The 20,349-nt window shown below is 50.1% G+C and overlaps 1 protein-coding gene across 4 annotated transcripts in view; it reads right to left on the bottom strand.

Moving 5' to 3' along the window:
* LOC126578237 (mediator of RNA polymerase II transcription subunit 13) overlaps positions 1–20,349 on the bottom strand; it is a 43,522-nt gene that overhangs the window by 16,717 nt on the left and 6,456 nt on the right. For 2 of the 4 annotated variants that reach the window (XM_050240590.1, XM_050240593.1), the window contains exons 2-3: positions 17,913–19,957; positions 9,085–9,424 (exon numbers count right to left, since the gene is read on the bottom strand). In XM_050240590.1, the coding sequence (XP_050096547.1) occupies positions 9,085–9,424; positions 17,913–17,981 (409 nt within the window). In that variant the 5' untranslated portion in view covers positions 17,982–19,957. Of the gene's footprint in view, positions 1–9,084; positions 9,425–17,912; positions 19,964–20,349 lie in introns of those variants that run through there. The other 2 variants (XM_050240591.1, XM_050240592.1) reach the window with 2 other exon arrangements.

The raw sequence follows: 20,349 nt of genomic DNA, 5'->3' as shown, positions 1-20,349 counted from the left end.
CGGAACACACACCTGTTCCGCGTGCCACCGAAGAGAACACTTGTGGAGTCCCCTGGAAGACTACTACCAGTAAGAGCACCAGGAGTCTTGGGAGACGCAACTTAATGTCTTGAGTTTTTAATGTCTTTCTCGTGTGTGTCTCGTCATCGTGCAGCGTTTGCACCGCAGGATGGTTTTGCCTTTTCACATTTCGCTTTCGACCCCCATCGGACGTGGTCGTGGCCGCGTGTCGAGTCGACGAAGAGCAGCTTGCGGTCACGTTGTTGCGGCCAGCTGAAGGGCACACAACAAACACACGCGCAGTGGCAGCGGCAGCAGCGAGCAAAGGGGCGCGACATAAATGCGAGCATAACACGCATCGCACATCGCAGTAACCTTCGACTGCAGAGCGGTTGTGTCAACACAGCACTGCAAGTGAGGTCGTCCGTGGCGATAATAGTATCCAGAGAGAGAGAGAGCGAGAACGAGAAAGAGAGAAAGAGAATGCACACAGAGCGCACCCCTCCACCTTCTTAGTAGTGGCCTTTTGCTCGTTGTTGTTGGTCAATTTAATTATCCAAAAAGAAAGCAATAAGCGCACCTCTCTCTCTCTCTCTCTCTCTCGTCGCCGGTCCTGACTTGGTTGGTGGGCCAAGACACGAGCGGAACGCACAATGCCAGCAAGATGATGATGCTACAGTTTCTTACTCGGCGCACACAAAGTAGGTTAACCGAAACTGGGACACTCACTCAATCTGTGGTCCCCTCTCCTGTTCCGTCCCGTCCGATCGTTCCAACCCGGCAAATACTTTCCCCTACGCTCTGTATCCGTGGCCCAACATCAAGAGGCTTCCGATCGACACCGTGGCGTTAAGAGCGTGGGAAAATTGCCTTTTTCACCATCTACTACCAGCTTCCAATGAATGGGTGTGGTCTAGGCAGAATAGAAGACGTTCGGTGTGCCGGTGTGTGCTATCGATAGAGAATGTCCTTTATTCTAAACACAGAGGATCCTCTAATGAATTTAAAGAAACTGACATCTGGCTACAAGGTCCAGAAAAACCGGCAAAAGGTCCTTCTCTCTTATGCAACCAAAAGGCACACGCGCCTCCACACTTCTGGAGATCCCGTTTGGCTTATCGATTTTGCATCCATTCTGCCTCCTCTGTACACGATTGGGAATGTCCTTAGGTTGCTGCTGCTGCTGCTGCTACTTCACTCAACGGCATTTGTTCGCTCTTCTCTTCCACCGTCTCTCTCTTGCGCGCACTGTGCTGTGCCAAATGACGGAATGATAATGACAAAAGCACCACCTCTAACAGCATAAATTGAGCAAAAAATAATGTGACAAAACACAGGCACACAAAGGAAAAAAAATGCGATCGATTGTTTAGATTTTAAACAATCGAATTAAATTTTAGTTCCTTTCCTTTGAGGGGGGGATTCCTCCATCCTCCTCCGTCCAGCATGTGTCCAGCGATCCTGGCATGCCAACGATTAACTATTATCAGCGAATGTCACCTCTATACGTCAAGTAGTCGCCAGAAACACTAGCGGCGACGGCGGCGGCGTAGTAGGCGCTCGTGCGCTCGTGTCCTTCACCGCCACCGTGCTAATGTTGCTTTCTATGGTGTATGGCGTGTTGGCCAAAGCCCTACTTCTCCTTCTTTGCCTCTTCCTGCCGATTCTCTCTCCAAACTGCTGCTGGGACGGTGTGAATATGAAATGTTCAATGCACATTACACGGGTGTTCGCGCGCCCACCCTAAATTCGGTTACCTACCGCACGGCACGCGGTAGAGGGTCTCACAAGATCTGACGAGAGAGAGAGAGAGAGAGAGGGATCGCAAGAAACCATAGGAACCTTTTCTTTGCCGGGCGGTTTACCTTGGCACAAAAATGTTACTTTTGCGGACCCATTTTTTTTGCGGAGAGGACTTTCAAACAAGCGGTCTCGCTCGCACCGACTCAACCCCCCCCCCCCCTACCACCACAACCAGTAGTAGGCTCAGGAGTTGTTCGCGATGTTAGCATTTCAGTTCCACATGTTCCGAACCACATGAGCACACATACACACCGGAAGTGGCAACAAAAATGTAATGTTTTATTTAATTTTTTTCCATTGATTGGAAGGAAAAGGACGAACGAAATGCAGACATCACCACAGACACACAAACGTGCACACACGGAATCGCCGCCGGTTTGTTTGTTTGCATTTTGTTTCGGAACGATTCAATTAGCAAAACAAACACACACACCCACCCACCAAAAGGGGTGGGAGAAAGGGGTATGGTTGTGGATGGAGAGCAGTTTGCAAATTTTGGGTTGGATGCTGGCCGGCTGGGCTGCCTGCTTTGGTTGACGACGGCACGAGATTTCTCTTTCATTTTGCGCGATTTCGCTTTCTGTCATAACCAACTCACTCAACGCCGTCCCCTCTCCCTCTTCCTCTCCTTCTCTCTCTCGCATCGCTCGCTCGTTGTCTTGTTTGTCGGTTAATTATGACATTCGGGGGCTCGGACAAAATTAATCGCGCAGGATTGTCAACTGATGCTGCTATGCACTAAGCTCTCTTTGTAGAAATAATTGATAAAATAAATTACAATCCACTTCCGGCTGCTGCTCCTTTTGCGACATGTGACGTCACACAGCACAGCAGAGGGGGGGGTGGCTCAACAACGGCTAACCGAGATCTCGTGCAACACTCCTAAACGCCGGATCGGAGAGCAAAAAGCCTAGAGAAGGAAACGTGCCCCACCACCGAGAGGAGCATAATCCCCCCACCTTGAGGGAGGAGAGACACTTTTTTGCGTGCCAAACAAATGATGATGAAGGGCGCCGCCGCCCCGTACACCGCAAAGAGTGGAGGTCGACGACGACGACGACGACGACGACGACGACAACATGACATTAGAGGAAGGGGAGGGTGGGTGAAGAGTTAAAGCGTTGGTGTAGACATCGGTCGGTACGGAAAAGGGGGGAGGGCAGGCGGGCACCAGACGCAAAACTTGATTTTCCTGTTTTCGTTCCCGATTTTGTTCCGTTTTTTTTTTCGCTTTTTGCTTCCCGCTGCTGCTGCTGCTCGTGCTGCCGTTCAGGGTGGCCGATTGGCAAACAAATTTTACGGATCGCGAGTACCAGCAGAGCGAGCGGGCGGGCAGCATCAGAGCGTGCAGCGAGCGCAACCAACAAACAACGGGGAGCAGCAGCAGCAGCAGCCGGAGAGCAGCAAACTCTCGCATTCTCTCTGTAGAAACGTGACAACAATTATCTGCCCCCCCATACCGAAAGAAGTGTGTGCGTGTCCGAGAGCAAGAGAGAGAGAGAGAATGATTTATTACATCGCACGAACAGGCGATGGTGGTGTGCGAGAGCATTGCTTATGTGTGTGCCGCCCGTCGGCACACGGAAAAGGGGGGAACGCAGCACACTTACACAATGAAACCCAAAAAAAGGGTGGGGGGAGAGCGATCATCGCAAAGGTATGTGCGTCGTGCTGCAGGAGAGGTGAAAGGGAAGGGCGGTGGAGGCTGGGAAAGGGGTGGCACGCGAAAAAGGAATGTCAGGGTTTCCCTTCCGCGTGACGGTCGCCGATGCTCAAAGGTGTGCGTGCGCGCGCGCGCGCTCTCAGGCGCCCCTCGCAGGATCCGCTTCCTTCTATGGCCTCTGGTGTGTCTTATCGGTCGTCCTACGTCCAGTAGGAGCAGCAGCAGGACCCTGTCCCTCTATCTCCACAGCATCATATCTTGGGGAAATCGTGAACAACCGATCAAGGGAGGCTACCACGCGATTGTCAGTCGCTATATGTTGCTATTGCGTCATGGCTTGCTTGCTTCTACTATCAAGCGACATGCGAGCGAGCAAACATTCGTGCGTGCAGGCTACTCCTCTCTCGGCATCAGCATCATCATCATCATCATCGCCATTTGACGATTACTAAACGATCGGCAGATGAGCAGCGGAGAGAGATTTATGTCGTCGTTCATTCATTCGTTCGAGATTCACTCACATCTCACACACGCTATCGGCGCCCTGTACACAACCGTTGCTATGGACGTAGTATGTCAGGAGAAAAACCATAAAGGGGGACTTGCGTGCAGCATGGGAAAATGCTAAATTTTATTTTATAAAAAAATGAAAAAAAAAACGCAAAAAATAAGTAACAGTAACAGCCTATCTTGCCAGATGATTAGGAGCCCGTTTTCTGCTCTCGAGTCGCGATATCAGGAAAAGTATCGCAAGGGAGGAAAGGGTTGTCGAAGAAAGCGCGGGGGTGTTGTTTATCTCGCTCTTGGGAGCCACACAAACACGCACGCTCTACAACCACACCACCATCAGCACGGTCCGTCGCGTGCTCTATATTTAGCATCTTTCCTCCCCACCACACCCCCCGTTGGCTGGCTTGAGAGGTGTGGTGCTCGACCGTCTTCCGAAAACTGCGAAGCGATCATCTGCTACTTCTGCTGATGATGATGATGATCGTCGCGCGCACAGTCTCCACCGTTCACAGAGAGAGGGAGAGAGAGCATTTTGTTAACCGCCCATAGAAGGTTACATTTTTGTAACATCGAACGCGCGCACACCACCACGACACGCATGGGGATTAATTTCACCCTCTCCTCGCTCAAACGTTACTTTTTGGACTCTCTTTTTTTTGGTGTTTTTCCGGCTATAATTAACACGACGTGCTAATTGCATTCGGATGAAGCTGATTATAAGCAGATCTTTTGACGCCACGGGATCTCCTCGGTGGCATAGCAACACATACAACACCAAGCCACATTAAGCGGCTAATAGAGCGCTCATGGTGATGGCCCCATTTATCCACGGTATCTAGTCGACTTCGGGGCTCATTCCGACTCCCTTATCGTTTATGGCTTTTAACAGGTAGCGCACAATTGCTGCTGCTGATGCACCAATCTCATCATATCATCGTCGATTTCTTCTTCACGCATAGCAGAGCATAATGTTGGATGGAACGCAACATGTTCCCTATGGACAGTGCATCAATCCAACCATAGCAGGCCGCACGCTAGCCGCCTCCTGTGCTCGAATCGAAACAATCGATTGCATTTTTGGATTAAGTAACGCCGTGTCTACACGTGTTTCTGTGTGCGCGCGTGTGTGGGTGATTGGATAACGAATTTCACAATTTCAAGTTTGAAAAGGTGGAGTGAAAGCGCAAAACTGCGCGCGAAAGAGGAAATACAAGATGACCGGAAGTGTTCGTTCGTTCTTCGGGCGGGGGGGTTTCAATTCGTTCACGAACCTCTCCGGTACTACACGTCTTCCAGAAAACCGGAAGCATCGGGATGATGAGAGGACTTTCTCCGAGAGAGAGAGGCAGAGACAGAGAGAGAGGCAGAGACAGAGAGAGAGAATGCGCTTTTGGCATTTATGCTTAAAAATCCACAAACCCACACACCGTTACCAAGTCGAGAGGGTGGGATGGATTTTAGAAATTAGTCAACAAAATACCGGTAAACACACAGCCACACTATCCCCCTTCTGGATTACAGAGAGCACGAGCGAGAGAGAGAGAGAGAGAGAGAGAGAGAGAGAAACATCGGAAAATTGTAGAAAAAATAGTTCCTTGAGTGAAGAAGTGAAAAGGCTGACGATGAGGAGAGCATCTTTGGAATGGTAGTTTAACAAAAAAAAAACCCCCGAGCGAAAACGAGTGTTCATGCGCAGCAGATGGACATAACCACAGACACAAACGCAAACACGAGAAACACTCTTTCTAAAACACTTGACCATCATAAAAAGATTGCAGATAAAAAAAACTCTGCTGTTTTGGAATGATATGCTGGCCCCCTTCAATAACTACTTGGCGTGTAGCAGACGATGAATGTCGCGACAGATACAGACAGATAATCCTCCCACCGTTCCCGCACAGAGAGAGAGAGAGCGAGTAATGTACCAAGAGGTGCACACTACACCTGACCTTGACATTTAACGAAGCATTTCTCCACCACAACGGGTGTGTACCGTCGCGCTGCTGCCAAGTGCGCTACTAATCGACTTGTCCCAGTTTTCCAATTATCGCGGCGCGAGATATAGCCGTTATCTACAGTGCGCGGCGACCGTGGCCGCCGCCGCCGCTGCTGCAGCTCGCTACATTAACACAACCATTTGGAATGCAACAACGGCTGGATCGACGAAAAAGAAAAATCGATTCCACTTCCAAGTGTCTGAGATATCGAATACACAACCACCGCAGGGCCCTGTCAAAAGCTGTCAGCAGCAGACGACAGTGACATACCTGTCACAAGCCTGCAACGAAGCAGCAGGAGCACTGGGCAGGATTTCCCAGGAATGCCCACACATCTCATGGCGAAAGTAAATTGACCAACAGCAGCAACAGGATACTGAAATCACACTAAATTGTTGTGACATCTGTGAGGCGCCGGTTTTCTTTTTTTCCTTTTCGTTCCGGTCCGCGCGGTGTGATGTTCCAGCGAATTCAAGTATTAATAGTTTGGCCCCGGACTGGCACAACGTCGGTTTAATTACCGAGCCCCCTCCCTTCTGGCGATGACTACTTGTTGCTGTGGCGGCAGAGTGTCGGGGAAATTGAGAGGAGAAACACATATCCATCTCACAGAGGAGCAGGTTTGGAAATGACTGACAGGAAATGTCAGCCACTTAGAGAGGTGTTGGAGAGCGCCAGATATGCTGGGATTTGGTGGTCGAAGGTGCAACTTCTACAACTTGGAAAAGCGGGAAAAAGAGTCAATCATGTGTGCCAGTTGGACATGATGATGTGTGCGCTGTACAATATCCTGACGACAGATTTTGATAGAGAATCGTCTCTGCAAAACCTTCTCACAGTAGCATCGACATTCTGGACGCTGGATTGACAATTATTGAAGTCTTGAAAGGGCATGGCGCGGAGATTTACAGGAAATTTAAAAAGTATTTTAGGATAAGCACCTTCTCGACGATGGAAGGACACCAAGGGATTTTTTTATTTTCATTTTTCTGCGTTCCTCTACAACGTAAGACCCTTTTTTCCACGATTGATTCTAAACCCTAAGTTCCAACAAGTTTATCAGATAAAACTTCAATTTTATTTCACTAACTAGTAAAATTTAATTCAGAAAACAAATTATGGAATAGAAATTCGCTATGTATGACAAACAATCGCGTCATAACAAAGACCACAGCTATAAAATTAAGCTTACGCGAGACCACAGTGGTTGAGGTCGTGATTGTTCCTCCATTTAGATGAATTACCCCTAAAAAATCTCCTAATTTTCCATCTAAATCCCTTACTTTTAGCTCCCCTTCTCGCCTCGCCGTCATTTGCAACGCAAAAATCCACTCTAAGAAACGCGCCACAGCATTACACGATTGCGACGAACCCCCCAATGGCCACCACCATAAACACACCGCCGTGTTTACGGTCAGCAACCTGGCCACAGCCACAGCTAACCACCACCAGCCAGCCACCGGTAGGGTGTGAATTTCAACCAAATTTAGTGCATTTTCTTCTTCCTCTGACCACAGACAGTTCCGGTTGACGGCGTTTCCCATGGTGACGAGCATAACGTAGCGGAGGAGTAGTAAGCTGCGATATTGTGGCGTATCAACAGGCGTTTAGAAATAACGGAATGCGTTGCTTCAAAAAAAAAAAAAACAAGCGGAGAGAGAGATCATTCCTAGCACCGTTGATGGCGACAACTGCTATTGAGGCCGTTGTGTGTTTCGGGGCTCATCAAGAAGTCTGAACAGAGACGCATGAATGAACTCTTACTCAAGCGATCCACAACCAAGAGAGAAGCAACGTAAAAAAAAAAGTCAAGGAAAACGTCCATTAACGAACGGAAACGGCGCAACAGGAACTCGAATGCTTCTCTTCCGATCTCGTTCCGTGCGATGGCTGGTGGTGTGGATCACGATCTTGGCGTGTTTCTTCTCGCCACCTAACGGAATAAAGCAACAGCGGATAAAGCGCGAAAGAAGAAAGACCCTCGGGGGAATGGATGCCGAGTAACGGATACCTCGAGAATCCGCCGTTCTGTGTTGATTTCCACCGTTTTCCACCTTCAACGCCAGCGCCAGTGCCAGTTCGGAAGCCAGCCAGTTCGGGAATTGCCTTGGATCATCTCGTTGGGGCTCTCAAAGCACGATTCCGCCGCCAAACACATCGCAATAGGCGCCCCCAATAAAGGGTTTAGAGAGATCGCGAAAGGTTTTTCTCTCTTTCTCTCTCTCTCTCTCTCTCTTCGCAGACTCTCCCGAATATGCTCTCGCGGGTATGTTCTGTGTCTGTTTCTCGCTTCCTACTGCTTCCTGCCGCCGGATGCCGGGGAGTTTCACGCACCACACACAGCAGCAGACCAGACCTAGAGCAGCACAACAATATGGCTGGCTGGCTGGCTGGATCAATGGTTTCCCACGGATCGCAGCCAGAGCTCGATCCCACCACCGGCGGTTTGGGGTGGAAGGAAGGTTTAACGAACTCTTTGCCGTCATCGCACTACACAGAGGGAGAGCAGCAGTGCGTTCACCACAAGTACACGACGGAGCGCTTGTGTGTTGGTGCGCTACATGGACCTTGGAGCCCCCTTTAGGGATCTTTTCTTGGGATTTGAGACGATTTTTGAATTCAAATCCCCCACCCGTACTCAACGGAAACCACGCAAACCAGTGGACATCACGGGACATGACTACACTTCCTTCCTTCCTTCCTTCCTTCCGATATCCTTGGATTAAACCGGAACTGGGTGGAAACAACACCTTGGCAGCGAGCTGCACAAATGTGACACGTTTTGCTGTCCAGCACAGACACTGACGCACACAGAGACACAACACGGTGTGTGGGCAGGCAGGCAGGCAGGCAGCGAAAATTATGAAAGAAGAGATGCAAAAAAAAACCTGTTAGCCTTGACGCGCGGCGCGCGACTTAGACCGTTCCCGTCATTCAGCCATCGTCTTCCAGTGGAACTCCAGGGAGAATACTTTATTCGGACCGCGTGAACTTTGGACAACACTTCTGACTTGCCGGGGCCATCATCACCGGGGTTTCTAACTTGCGGAAACTTGCTGGGAACGTCCCAAAATAATGTGAATCCTGTTGCGGCGTTGCGTTTGAACTTACCGGATGAGTTGAGCAGCTCGGGCGCGACAAGCTCGGTCAGGTCCGGTTCCTCGCCGTACCAGAAGATCCACAGCTCTTTGGCCGCGGTCAGCGAGAGGGGTGGATGGAGAACCGATCCGCTGTTACCGGTGCCCGGTATGCTCATGTCGAACATGCTGCTCGGGTCGGGATCGAGCTTCGGTTTCGGTTTGGGGGCGGCCACCCGCCGCCACACGCACAGGATGTCGACGGCCAGGCATTTCGAGTAGGAGCGCAGCACCGGATCGTCGAGCGGATCGCTGGACGCGTTCGGCCGTTCACCGTACACCAGCTGACGCCATCGTATACCGCACAGATCGGCCTGCACGCATGTGTTGGTGGTGGTTGATGTTGTACATAAAAAAGAGAGAGAAAATTTGATAAATTAATTTATGAGCCATTTTTAATAAACGTGATAAACCAACACCCCGCATGCGGTGGTCCCCTTTAAAATTTGGTCAAGGTTCTCCTACGCCAATTGTGTTTAGAACAAAATGCCCCCTCCCCCCCCCCCCCCCCCCCCCCAGGAGCGATGATAACTGACGACTGCTTTGGTCTAAATGAAAACTGATAACGGTAATGAGTTGCAAAGTTTAATTAGAGCATAAAGTTGGGTAAAGTAAATTTTCATTAGGCGGCCGAACGAGAAAGGTTTTTTTTTTTATTTTGCTGACAGCCGTCAAATGAAAACGAATATTCGAATTTAAATTTATCCAAGGCGGCGCAGAGTGGTCTGTCAGCCTTCACGAGGGCTTTTTAGTCGATTTAATTTCATCGTTATTAAATCCTGTGCCTGATTTATGATCATTTCATTGTCTTTATCCACATAATTATAAATTAAAAGCCATAATTATAAATTTACACCGTATCGAATTACATCGAAACAAATCACAAAACATCTTCCCTTCAATTCAACAACTCTTTTAAAATCAAAAATCCATTTCATCACTCCCCCATAACCACATACGGTACGGACGGGTAAAACGGTGGTTCTGGGATGAGGCCAGGTGAGGGTGAAGCTGTTCAATGTACGTTGTGCTCCCTCCCCTCCCCCAGCAAAACAACCAACGTGGGGCCGCAGCACAATTAGAGCCCGCGTTCGTTCGTTCATTCGTTCGCGTTCTGGGTTCGCTTTACCACCCCCTTTAACCCTGACCGCTTCTTCTTCTGCTGCTGCTGCTGCTGCCTTGGACCAGCTTGTCGGTGTGCGTATGTGTGCGAGCGAGCGAGCGCGCGCACGCAAGTGCAAGGTAGAGGAGCAGCAAGGTGCTAAAGGAGGGGCAGTGTGCGCCCGAGTGCACACGTGCAACCCACCCGACAGATTGCAACTGCGGCGGCGACGGCGGCGACGGAATGCAAAGCAGCAGCAGCAGCTCTGGATCATCAAACAACGACGCCATTCCTCGTCTACTAGCGCCAAGTGAGAAGAGCGAGCGCGCAGACAACATACAATCCAGATGCTGTGTATTTTGGATTCTGTAGCAGCATCATAAATTGGTTTATGGTTATGTTAATGCAATCGCGAAGGAGGCTTGGATCGTTCACTTTGAAGAGAGGCGACCCCTGTGTTGTGTGTTCTTCTGATGCACCAAAAAAAAATCCCCTAGCTATTACACCCTGCCGGCCACACAACAATGCAGGTGGCATTGATTGCAACATGCAGCAGCATAGCGCGCGCATCACCGAACACAATGCCATCGCCACACCGCCGATGGTGGTTGTGGGTGTTGCAAAAAAAAAACAAATACAGTTAACGGGGTGTGCGTCTTGTTGTTGTGCAAGCGAAAGAGAAACAACAAAGATTCACACTGCACACGGAATTCGCTACGAATTGAGGCAAGCAAGCCATGGCAAGTACCGGGGCCGGAGCACTGTGTGGTTTGACGCAACAGAAGCAGCCTACTTAAAAGTGAAAAAAAGAACATTTTGCTTCATTTTGCTGCAGTGGTGGTCAGTGGACCCACAAAGGGAAGCTAGTGAGCTTCCCTTCTTCGCAATTGGGGGGCAAACACCATCGTCGGCGATGTCTGGTCTCCACTTCCCCCCTTTGACCGATCGATCTGAATTCATGATGGCAAAAAATGAACGCACAGGAGGTACCAAGATGAACGCACAGTCCCCCCCTCTGTGTTAAATCGAGAATCAAGGAGTAGAAAAGCGGAGGACGAAAAGGAGTTGCTGCTGCTGCTCCAACTGTCAAAAAATAAAAACATCGCGCATGCCACCAAGCAGAGCACTACACACCGGGACCACCACTCTGTTCCGTCCTTTTCTTTCACTCTATCTCTCCCTCTCTCTGTCACCTGCACCCCACCGCCCGCACTTTTCAACTCCCCTAACCGGAGCCGGGAGTCGTGTGTTCATAAAACGTGCTCCAGGAATTAGGAATGCGTGATTGTTTGCCAAGCGCCGCCAACCATTCGCTCGTCGTCGCAACATTGTCTTGATCGAAGAGAGGGAGAGCGAGAGAGAGAGAGAGAGAGAGAGAGAGAGAGAGAGAGAGAGAGAGAGAGATCGCGGAAGCGATGGCACGCGTAAAACGGCCACGGTAAACGAAATCAACTCCCGATTGCTGCCTGCTGCTACGGAGAGAGAGAGAGAGAGAGAGAGAGAGAGAGAGAGAGAGAGAGAGAACGCGCGCCGCGAGGATTCTCTAAATTGCAGCAAAGACGCACACCAATCCGAGAGAGCCCTGTCCCCCCTGAGGTTCCACACACTCCAGACCTTCACTTCGCCACCAACAACGTGATCAACATTTCTGGGAGGGGAGCTGCTGCTGGTGTCTGTCAACATTAAAACAGGCGAATAGGAGCGAGCAATACGATGGTGGGGTCTCCTGGTGGGGCTTTCAGTGTTTGACGTAACAACACAACGATCCCGAGGAACCCACACATAAACAGACGCACACACAAATGCGTCACGGTGGCGTTATTGTGAACGTTTTTAAAGTAAAACAAAATAATCAAAAAACCAGCGATCAGAAGAAGAAACTGGAGCGAAGGTTGCTGTGATCTTTCTGTTTCCAGGATGCAATCTGAACAATAAAATAGATTAAAAGAAGAACACATTTGAACTCCTTCGAAATCGGAGAACATCAGGAATCTGTCACCGAAAAAGGACAAATGCAGCACCTCTTTCAAATGATTTCTGTGTGCTTGTGTTCGTGTGGAATCCCAATTCTGCACTACGATAAGAGAGAAAGAGCGAGCGAGTGATAATGTTGGTCACGACATAATCATCATCATCATCAGCAAACATCGGCGAACGGCAAATTTTTGACCACCCTCGCGCGCTGTCCCCCCAGCCAGCACGGGGGACACATTACCGGTGTGCGCCGCGTTCGTTTCGTTGGCGAACATGCGCATAGCGTGCCCACCACCAAGAACGCCACCTTCACCAGTGACCACCAATCGCACTCTCTCTCTCTCTCTCTCTCTCTCTCTCTCTCTCTCTCTCTCTCTCTCTTTCTCTTTCTCTATCTTACTATCTCCCACTGATGGCCAGTTGGCAGGATATAGCAGCCAAAAGACTCCAAAATATCGATATCATCGTCATCGTCGTCGGCGCGCGCGGGAGCAACGAATTTGGCGTCACAAAGCACCACCACCCAAGGGTCTTCTGCTCTCCCCTTCGAATGTCCTTCGCAAGGATGTTTAGAAGTCGTCGATGCGCTACTGAAGACAACACCGCATCCACCCGTCGTGGCTGCTGCAGTCGTGGCAGGTTGAGTGACCTCCTCCTCTCCGGACGCAAGCGCCACCCACACCACACATCTCCATATCAAAGTACGCCCCCCCCCCCCCTCCCTCTCCTCGGCCATGTTCCGGTCGATTGCCCTGCGATACACAACGAGGCGAATTGCTTGCTTGGGGTGTTGTTTCGACTCCCAACACCACAGCAAGATGGCCGGCCGGATGGTGGGGCAGGTCGTTGGCCGCCGCCGCCGCCGCCGTGAGTGGAAACAACAAATGCGCTCGAAGGCAACATAGCGCCCACCAAGCAGCAGCATCATCTTCTTCACTCAGCGCTCTCGCTTTCCCCGAAAGGCGTTCGTCGTCGTCTCGGCCTGGGAGCGTGGCATCGCAGCAAGCCAGAAGTAGTACACAATACACCTTCCATTCCCTCCATTTGCCAAGATTCCGTTGCTGCTGCTGCTGCTGCTGAGGGCGAAAAGAGTTCACAGGGCCCTTCCCCAACCGCTTGTTCGTCGTTGTCTTCGCCGCCAGTGGTATCCATTTTCTTCGTGTATCTTTCGCGCGCCGCCGCACGGTACGCGGTTCGTTGCCTTTCGTTGCTCCCGCAACAGGCATCGTCCCACAACGGAGGGAGGGCATCGTTTAACGCTGCTCTTCTGCGCCTTCTGCTTCTGCGACCGTATCACCGATGGGCGAAGCGTGCGCTGGTGGCAAAATTGTAGTCACCTCGACCCCCAGCCTCGATGAGAAGTGCAATGACGCTGTGTTATCATCGTCCGAACCGACGGACAGGTGTCTCCTCCATTGCCGTCGATCTGCGAAAACGGTCAACGTAAACAAAGAGACAGAAGCCACTGGCGCGAGGCGGGTGATATCTCGTGCACCACCCCGGTGGGGGAACATTTTGTGTTCCGCGGTTTTATCGTGGCGCCACCAGGGGGGGGGGGGGGGGGGGGAACTCGGTGGGCATATATCGCGCGGCGTGTAGTTGGCTAGCTGGTCAAGATAAGATTTGTTTTTTTTTTTGTTTGAGGGGGAACGAACCGACCGGAGGAACAATCTAAGGAACAGAATGCAGAGCAGAGCTGATTGAAAAGCAAGACAACTGGCGTTGTTATGCTACGGGTAACTATGGGCACGCTTCACGGCATTCCATCAATCGCAGTAACGGTGGTGAGCTTTGGATTCACTTTTTTAGTTTGTGAGTTGGATTTGACGAAAGAGGTTGGCATATTCATTAGGAACAGAAGTATTGTCCTGTTGTCGATGTAAAATCTGAAAAATACACTAAGGTATGTAAGTTTTTTTTTTTGTACCGAAGACGAAAAAGTTTTAATTCCACGGATTGCACGTACCACGAAGATGGATTGGTCATGTTTCTTCCTAACCAACGATCATTAGCCAACTCCTTTTCCATTTCCTCTCTTTTCCACATTTGTTAAGTGTTAGAGAAGATGGTACCGCCAACGGCAGCATCTCTTGAACTCCTTTAAAGAGTTCTCATCCGCCAAGCCAACGAAAACACGGTAACGATCCCGCGAAATGCTTTAATTCAGAGTCACAGAAAGCCTCCCACAGGTAGGATTGTACCACCAAACACAGATTGCACTCTCTTTCTCGTTTTTCTTTATGGGAGCGAGCGTTTAATTCACATTAAAAAAAAAGCGGAATGAGAAGGAAGAGATAAACATTCTCCAACACAAAACGGAACGATCCCTTCTCATCTTTATGCTTTTTTATTATTACTTCGCTCACCCTCTCTCTCCCTCTCTCTCTCTTTCTCTCCATTTCGCCATTTCATACATCGTTCCCCCGGTCAACGGAACCTCCGGGACTCGGCAAGGGAACCTTTTTATTGCATCGCGAAACGTTGGCGGCGCTCGTCGGCAAAAAAACGAACCGCGCGAACCGACGATCTGCGGCTCTTCTCTCATTATCTGTTGCGCACGTTGCCGTCTGGCGCTGCATGCATGAGACACACCACTTCTCCGCTCTGCTACCACCCTTGAGAGGTGATGATACGGTTGTGTGTGGGTTAGAGAGAGAAGAAGGCTAAAGAAAAATGATGTGCATGAGATGCACATTAATAACCACCCTCAATGCCAAACAATTACAAGCCCACAGGAGAGCATTTATAGTGCCATGTAAGCTACAAAAATCTCAACAAAATCCTTCTCTTGCGCCTAAAATCATAGACCACAATCGGAATCCAAAATATGCTAATAATCTCACGGAGCTTTGGATCGACGGTCAATCAATCCGGTTTCTCCAGGCGAACGAACGATCGATAACGGTTAGAGAGAGAGAGCGTGGCATAAGATGACTCACAGAGTGTGTGGTGACGCCACCGTCCACAAGCCGCAGCATTATCAGCGACATGTTACTGATCCGCAGCACGATCGTTCGCATTCACATCGCCGCCGCCCGATTCCGATTCGATTTCTGGTTCCATGGCTGTGAGGAGACACTCGACACAGAGCGGTGTGGTGTGTTCGTCACCAGTTTTACGATCCTCGCCAAGCAACCAATACCATAACCACGGTGCGGGAGGAAAAGGGTATAAAGTAGGATCGTAAAACCGCGTTATGTGTTTGTAACGAGCGATCATAATAATACGAAAGGATCATATAATATGCGAAACGAAAAAGGGGGGCCGGTGAGAAGAAGGAGGAGGTTTGTTCGACTGCGAAACGAATGTGATTCTCTTTCCGGTTCTTTCCGGTAAATCGAACTAACGGACTGCTGACACCGACCGTCTGTCTGACTGTCTGACTGGAGTCTGGTGGAGATGTTTTTTTTTTTACGATCACGATCTGGTGCACCACAGAGAGCGTGGTGTGTTGTGACGATCGTGGCGCCGTGGCGATGCGATGCGCGGCGGCGTAAATGCCGCAATTATCGTGCCACCTTTTCGGGATCGTAATAGAATCAACCGAGTTCTGTTGGTGATTGCGCTCAAAACTTCTGTCCGGCCGCCCTGTGGGACCGAAGAAGGGGTGTTAAGCTGTGAAAAATGTAATACACGACGATCTTCACGTTTTTAACGTGCGCCGAGAAATGGCCATTTAACGATCAAAAGCGGCTGCTGCTCGTGTTTGTCTCGTTTGTTCCGTCGCCAGACCAGCACAGCTCTGGCGGTTTCTAGCGTCAAGTGGCGGAGGAGTGTTTGTTGTCACCGATAAGAAGATAAAAATGACGTCGAGCTGACGTGAGCTTGACCGCAACACTCTATACGGCGGTGGCCACAACCACCGCTCGCGGCGATATCTCTCCTTCGCTCTCGAGGTCATTCCTTTCGGTTTCGCTCCGTTGGTCCGCGTCCCGGCGATCCCGATGGCGAGGAGGAAGGCAGCGTTTGATTGCGGACTCTGCGCTTCTGATAACAGTGGCCGCCGGTTCCCGGTTGTCGCGCGAGCAAATCAGAAAACGAATGGGTCGCATGGGAAACGGGATAAGTGCGGCGAGTAGCGCCGTGTGTACTCACACAGAAGAGCACCACACGAGCGATTCATTCGGCAAAAGTAAACAAGCCAAGGCGGTGCGCGCGCCGGTAGCTGAGCGGAGTAGAGGAGATACCATCATCCAAAGCACACCGAGCGCAGTCGATTGTGATCACGATCGCTTGCCTACTACCTACCGCAGACCACTGGTGCTTGTCAATCGTGGTGGTCGGTTGTTGCTGATAAACAACTGAACCACCAGAACAGGGCAGGGAACTTGAACAGAACAGATTCGATGCCACAAACTCCCGGTTCTGGATGACAGCTCCAAATCCACCGGTAAACCCCGTCGCCTGTTCGCGGTTTTCGCGTTGATTTCACTAACCGACGACCACCAGATAGTGACGCGGAACCTCTCCTCTCCTTCTCCTCTTCTACTTTCTTATCAACGCGCGTGTGTTAAAGAGCGATAAGGAAGGAGGTAAATACGAAGATCAGCGTACGCCTGGATGGTGGACGATAGATGGAAGAGAAGGTTCTCAGAACAGACACACCGCTGGTGTCTCAAAAATGATTTCCTCGTTCCTCGCAGGACCACAAATTCACTGGTGGGGGTGTTGAATTGGTTCCAGAACCGCTGCTATCATCGCGAGGAAACACGGAACAACATCGCGCACCCGTACCTGCGCATCAGCAGCAGCATCAACAGACCTCGCTCCCCCCCACGCTTCGATCACTCGACACCTGTCCCAGGGAGGTGCTAGGTTGGCGCTGCTTCGCCTCCTTTCCGTTCCGTCGGTCGGTCGGTCGGTCGGTCGGTCGGTTTGTTTGTTTGTTTCGCTATTTACGCGCTGTTTACACAACAACACAACGCAACGCGCAGCATGGAGAAGCGACTTAGGGGGGCCAGAAATAGGCGACCAGGGCCCGTGCTCAATTTGTGTTGCTCAGCGACTCAATGTGTTGGTGTGTGGTGCTGCGCACTGCTTTACAACGCAAGAGTTCTAGGTCTAATTGGTGTGATTGGGCCATGAAGAAGGGCAGCAGGCAGACAGTCCAACAGTTCCAACTACCGTCCTCGTATTAGCACCTGAACAAAGCAGGATCAAGGTTCCTTGAGTTCAAACGTGGAATACACCGGCTGTTCTCTCCGTCACACGATGTGCTTTGATTTCTAATCAAATGTTTCTTTGGTTTAATAGGAGATTTAAGGGTGGGGCCTTCGGTAATTTCTTCACCAAAATAGAATCATTTTTGACGATTGTTTTTGTGGCATAACCATTCAACTTTATTATTTGAAGTGAATGGCGTTCTATTTTGGGAAAGATTTATCAAAAACTTCATCCATGGCATCAAATTTCTGACTTCATCCATGGCATTCAAATTTTCCTATTTTTCGATTTTTTTCACATTTTTGAAGTTGAATAAGAGATGCTTTTTGCCATTTTGCTCAATTTTGCTTCGATTTATCCAAAAAATGTGCACAATGTTCTTGAAAGGATTAGTATTCAGGGAAAAATGTTATAAAATAAATATGTGTGTCACAAAACAAAATTAAATACCGAACCTCCCCCCCCCCCCCCCCCTCCCCGTTTCAGTTCCGAATAGTAATGATGACGATGGGTAATAGTTTCGCAGTTGGTTGAGCTTAGCATAGGCCCCACGATCTACTTACCAAGGCGAAGAAGTTTGTGTGGCAATCCTCCAAACTGGCGCCGTTAGTTTGGTGGTTCTGGTGCGTCATGCTTGCGTTGTGGCAACGAACATTTTCTTACGCACAAAAACAGAGTTGAGGGGGGAGGCAGCACTAGCAATCCACACTGCACACTGCACACAGACAGACAATGGGGGCGCACGTAACCTTCTACTAATAATTTATTTAATTTACTTATTTAATGCGCTGCTGCCCCTTCATTTTCTTCCGGTGGCGCCCACTTTACAACACTCGCTGATGATGATGATGATGATGATGATAATCGATCGATCGATCGACGCACGCACGCAATTCACGCGGAATGAACAACTAAAACACCTTCGCTAGTACTCCGTGTATCCAGATTACACACTACACCACTCCACTCCGCTTTTAGTGGGATGCTGCCGCTACTACTAGCGCTGGACACAACACAGCGTCGACACCGGGGGTTGCCTTAATGGTGCCGAACCATTTCCTTTCCATTCCAGCGGCCGGAACACACCAGCGCAGCGCAGGGGCCCGGGGGAAAGATAGACGATGCCTCTGCTGGCTCTATTGCTATTGGCGCACTACTACTACTACTACTACCACTCCGCAACCCGTTGGTTGGTGTACACTTTCTCTTTTCGCAGTCGGAACACCTTCTCTTCTACGCCACACACCTGGAGATGAATGGCGGGTAGGGGAGGGGAGGATCAGTATACTTTGTTTTCCAGCGCTTCTTTTTTCTTTAGCGATCGCTCACTCGCTAGCTGCGTTTTTTTTTTGTTGCTTTTACTTCAACAATTTCTTCCCTCTCTTCCCAATTGTGCCATTCACTCGCGACTCGCGATTGCAATTGCAGCTTTGTGCCCCGTGTGTTTTACTTTATCCGTTTTCCTCTTCTATTCTCTCTCACAGATACTCCTTCACTGCACGCTCCTATATTTGAACTACTTTCTTGTGGTGGATACTACACGACTAAATAGACACTTTCACAATGCGCTGCCGCCACTGGGGCACACATTCAAAACACGCACATTAGTACACAGAGAGAGAGAGAGACACACGGTAAGGAGCCAGGAAACACAGCAGGAAAAAACATGGAAACCGCGCAGGCACGCACGCACGCACGCACGAACGGCACAGTTACAAAACAGTGACCATCATATATAGTACACACGAACGAACACACACAGACACAGAGACCCAACAATAATGCACTACACTGTGATGTTGTTGTTGTTGCTTCTTCTACGCTTTCTCTCACGTCACACGCAGGACAGTGCGGCTGCTGCCGTTGCTACTACTCCTGCCTGAAAACCTTGGCTCGAGCTAGGTAGGCGCTGCTGCTGCGAGGCGAAATGAGAACAATCGTTGTGCTTGGGTAATGCATCGCTCTGCTGCCTATTGCTCGATACGTCGGTGTGTCTTCGGACACGGTCGCGTCGTCGTCGTCGTCGGAGATTGGTGCCACACAATACATACACAGAACGAGAGAGAGAGCACGAGTTTCACATTTTTCGTTCGGTGCGTGCACGTCTGTCTTTCGTTTCGATTCGTTTCGGTTTTGGGGCAACCACCACCAACCAGTGATGGCCACACTATACTGACTGGCTTCTACTAACCGCAACCACACCGTTGTGCACTGTGCTGTACACTACTGTGCTCTCTTCTTGCGGTAGTGAACCGCTTATCGGTGTGTCACACACTACAACAACACCACCACTACTACTACCACTGCACTGCTGCTGCTGCTGCTGCTGCTGTGATCGGCGGTTGCCAAATTCCTTCGCATCTGGTGCTGCAGCCAGTGTTTAGCAGTTTTCACGGGGTTTACTTCCTCTTACAGCACGCACCAGACGAACAGGGCATGTTTTTCACTTGCAACAATTGTATGGTTTACAGGCACCAACCACAATAGACACACGTACACAGACACCCATACAGAAAGAGACACACAAGAGGATGAGCTGGCTTGAGCCGTGCTTCGGACCGAGAACAATGATGCACGTTACAAGTTCCACTGTGGTTTACTATTGCTGCTGCTGGAAGAGATACCAGAAATGGTTCAAGTTAGTGGCCTTCCTCTCTCACTCGCTAGCCGTGTGTTGATGGTACTGCGTGCGGCAAGGTTATGCTACTGCTGCTGCTGCTGCTACTGCTGCTAGAAAGTAGTACACAAATCGATGAACAACCTAACCCACACGAACGCACACAACTTGGCGAGAGTTTGTATTGTTTCGCTACGAGAGCGCGCACTGGTGGGGAGCGAACTCGGCTTCACTGGTGGTGCTAGTGTGTACAGTACTCTCTAAGCAGCAGCAGCAGGAGCAGCCAGTAGTAGTAGCAAATTGTGAGGGAGGAAAGCGACGGACCGCTGCGCCAAATTCGAGAAGGTCGATCGAGGAGGAGCAGCCGCACACAGTCGACCAAA

Source organism: Anopheles aquasalis, chromosome 3 (genome assembly GCF_943734665.1).
Source record: "Anopheles aquasalis chromosome 3, idAnoAquaMG_Q_19, whole genome shotgun sequence".
Taxonomy (NCBI): domain Eukaryota; kingdom Metazoa; phylum Arthropoda; class Insecta; order Diptera; family Culicidae; genus Anopheles; species Anopheles aquasalis.
The sequence above is the reverse complement of the archived record's forward strand: the minus strand, read 5'-3'. Positions and strand labels throughout refer to the sequence as shown.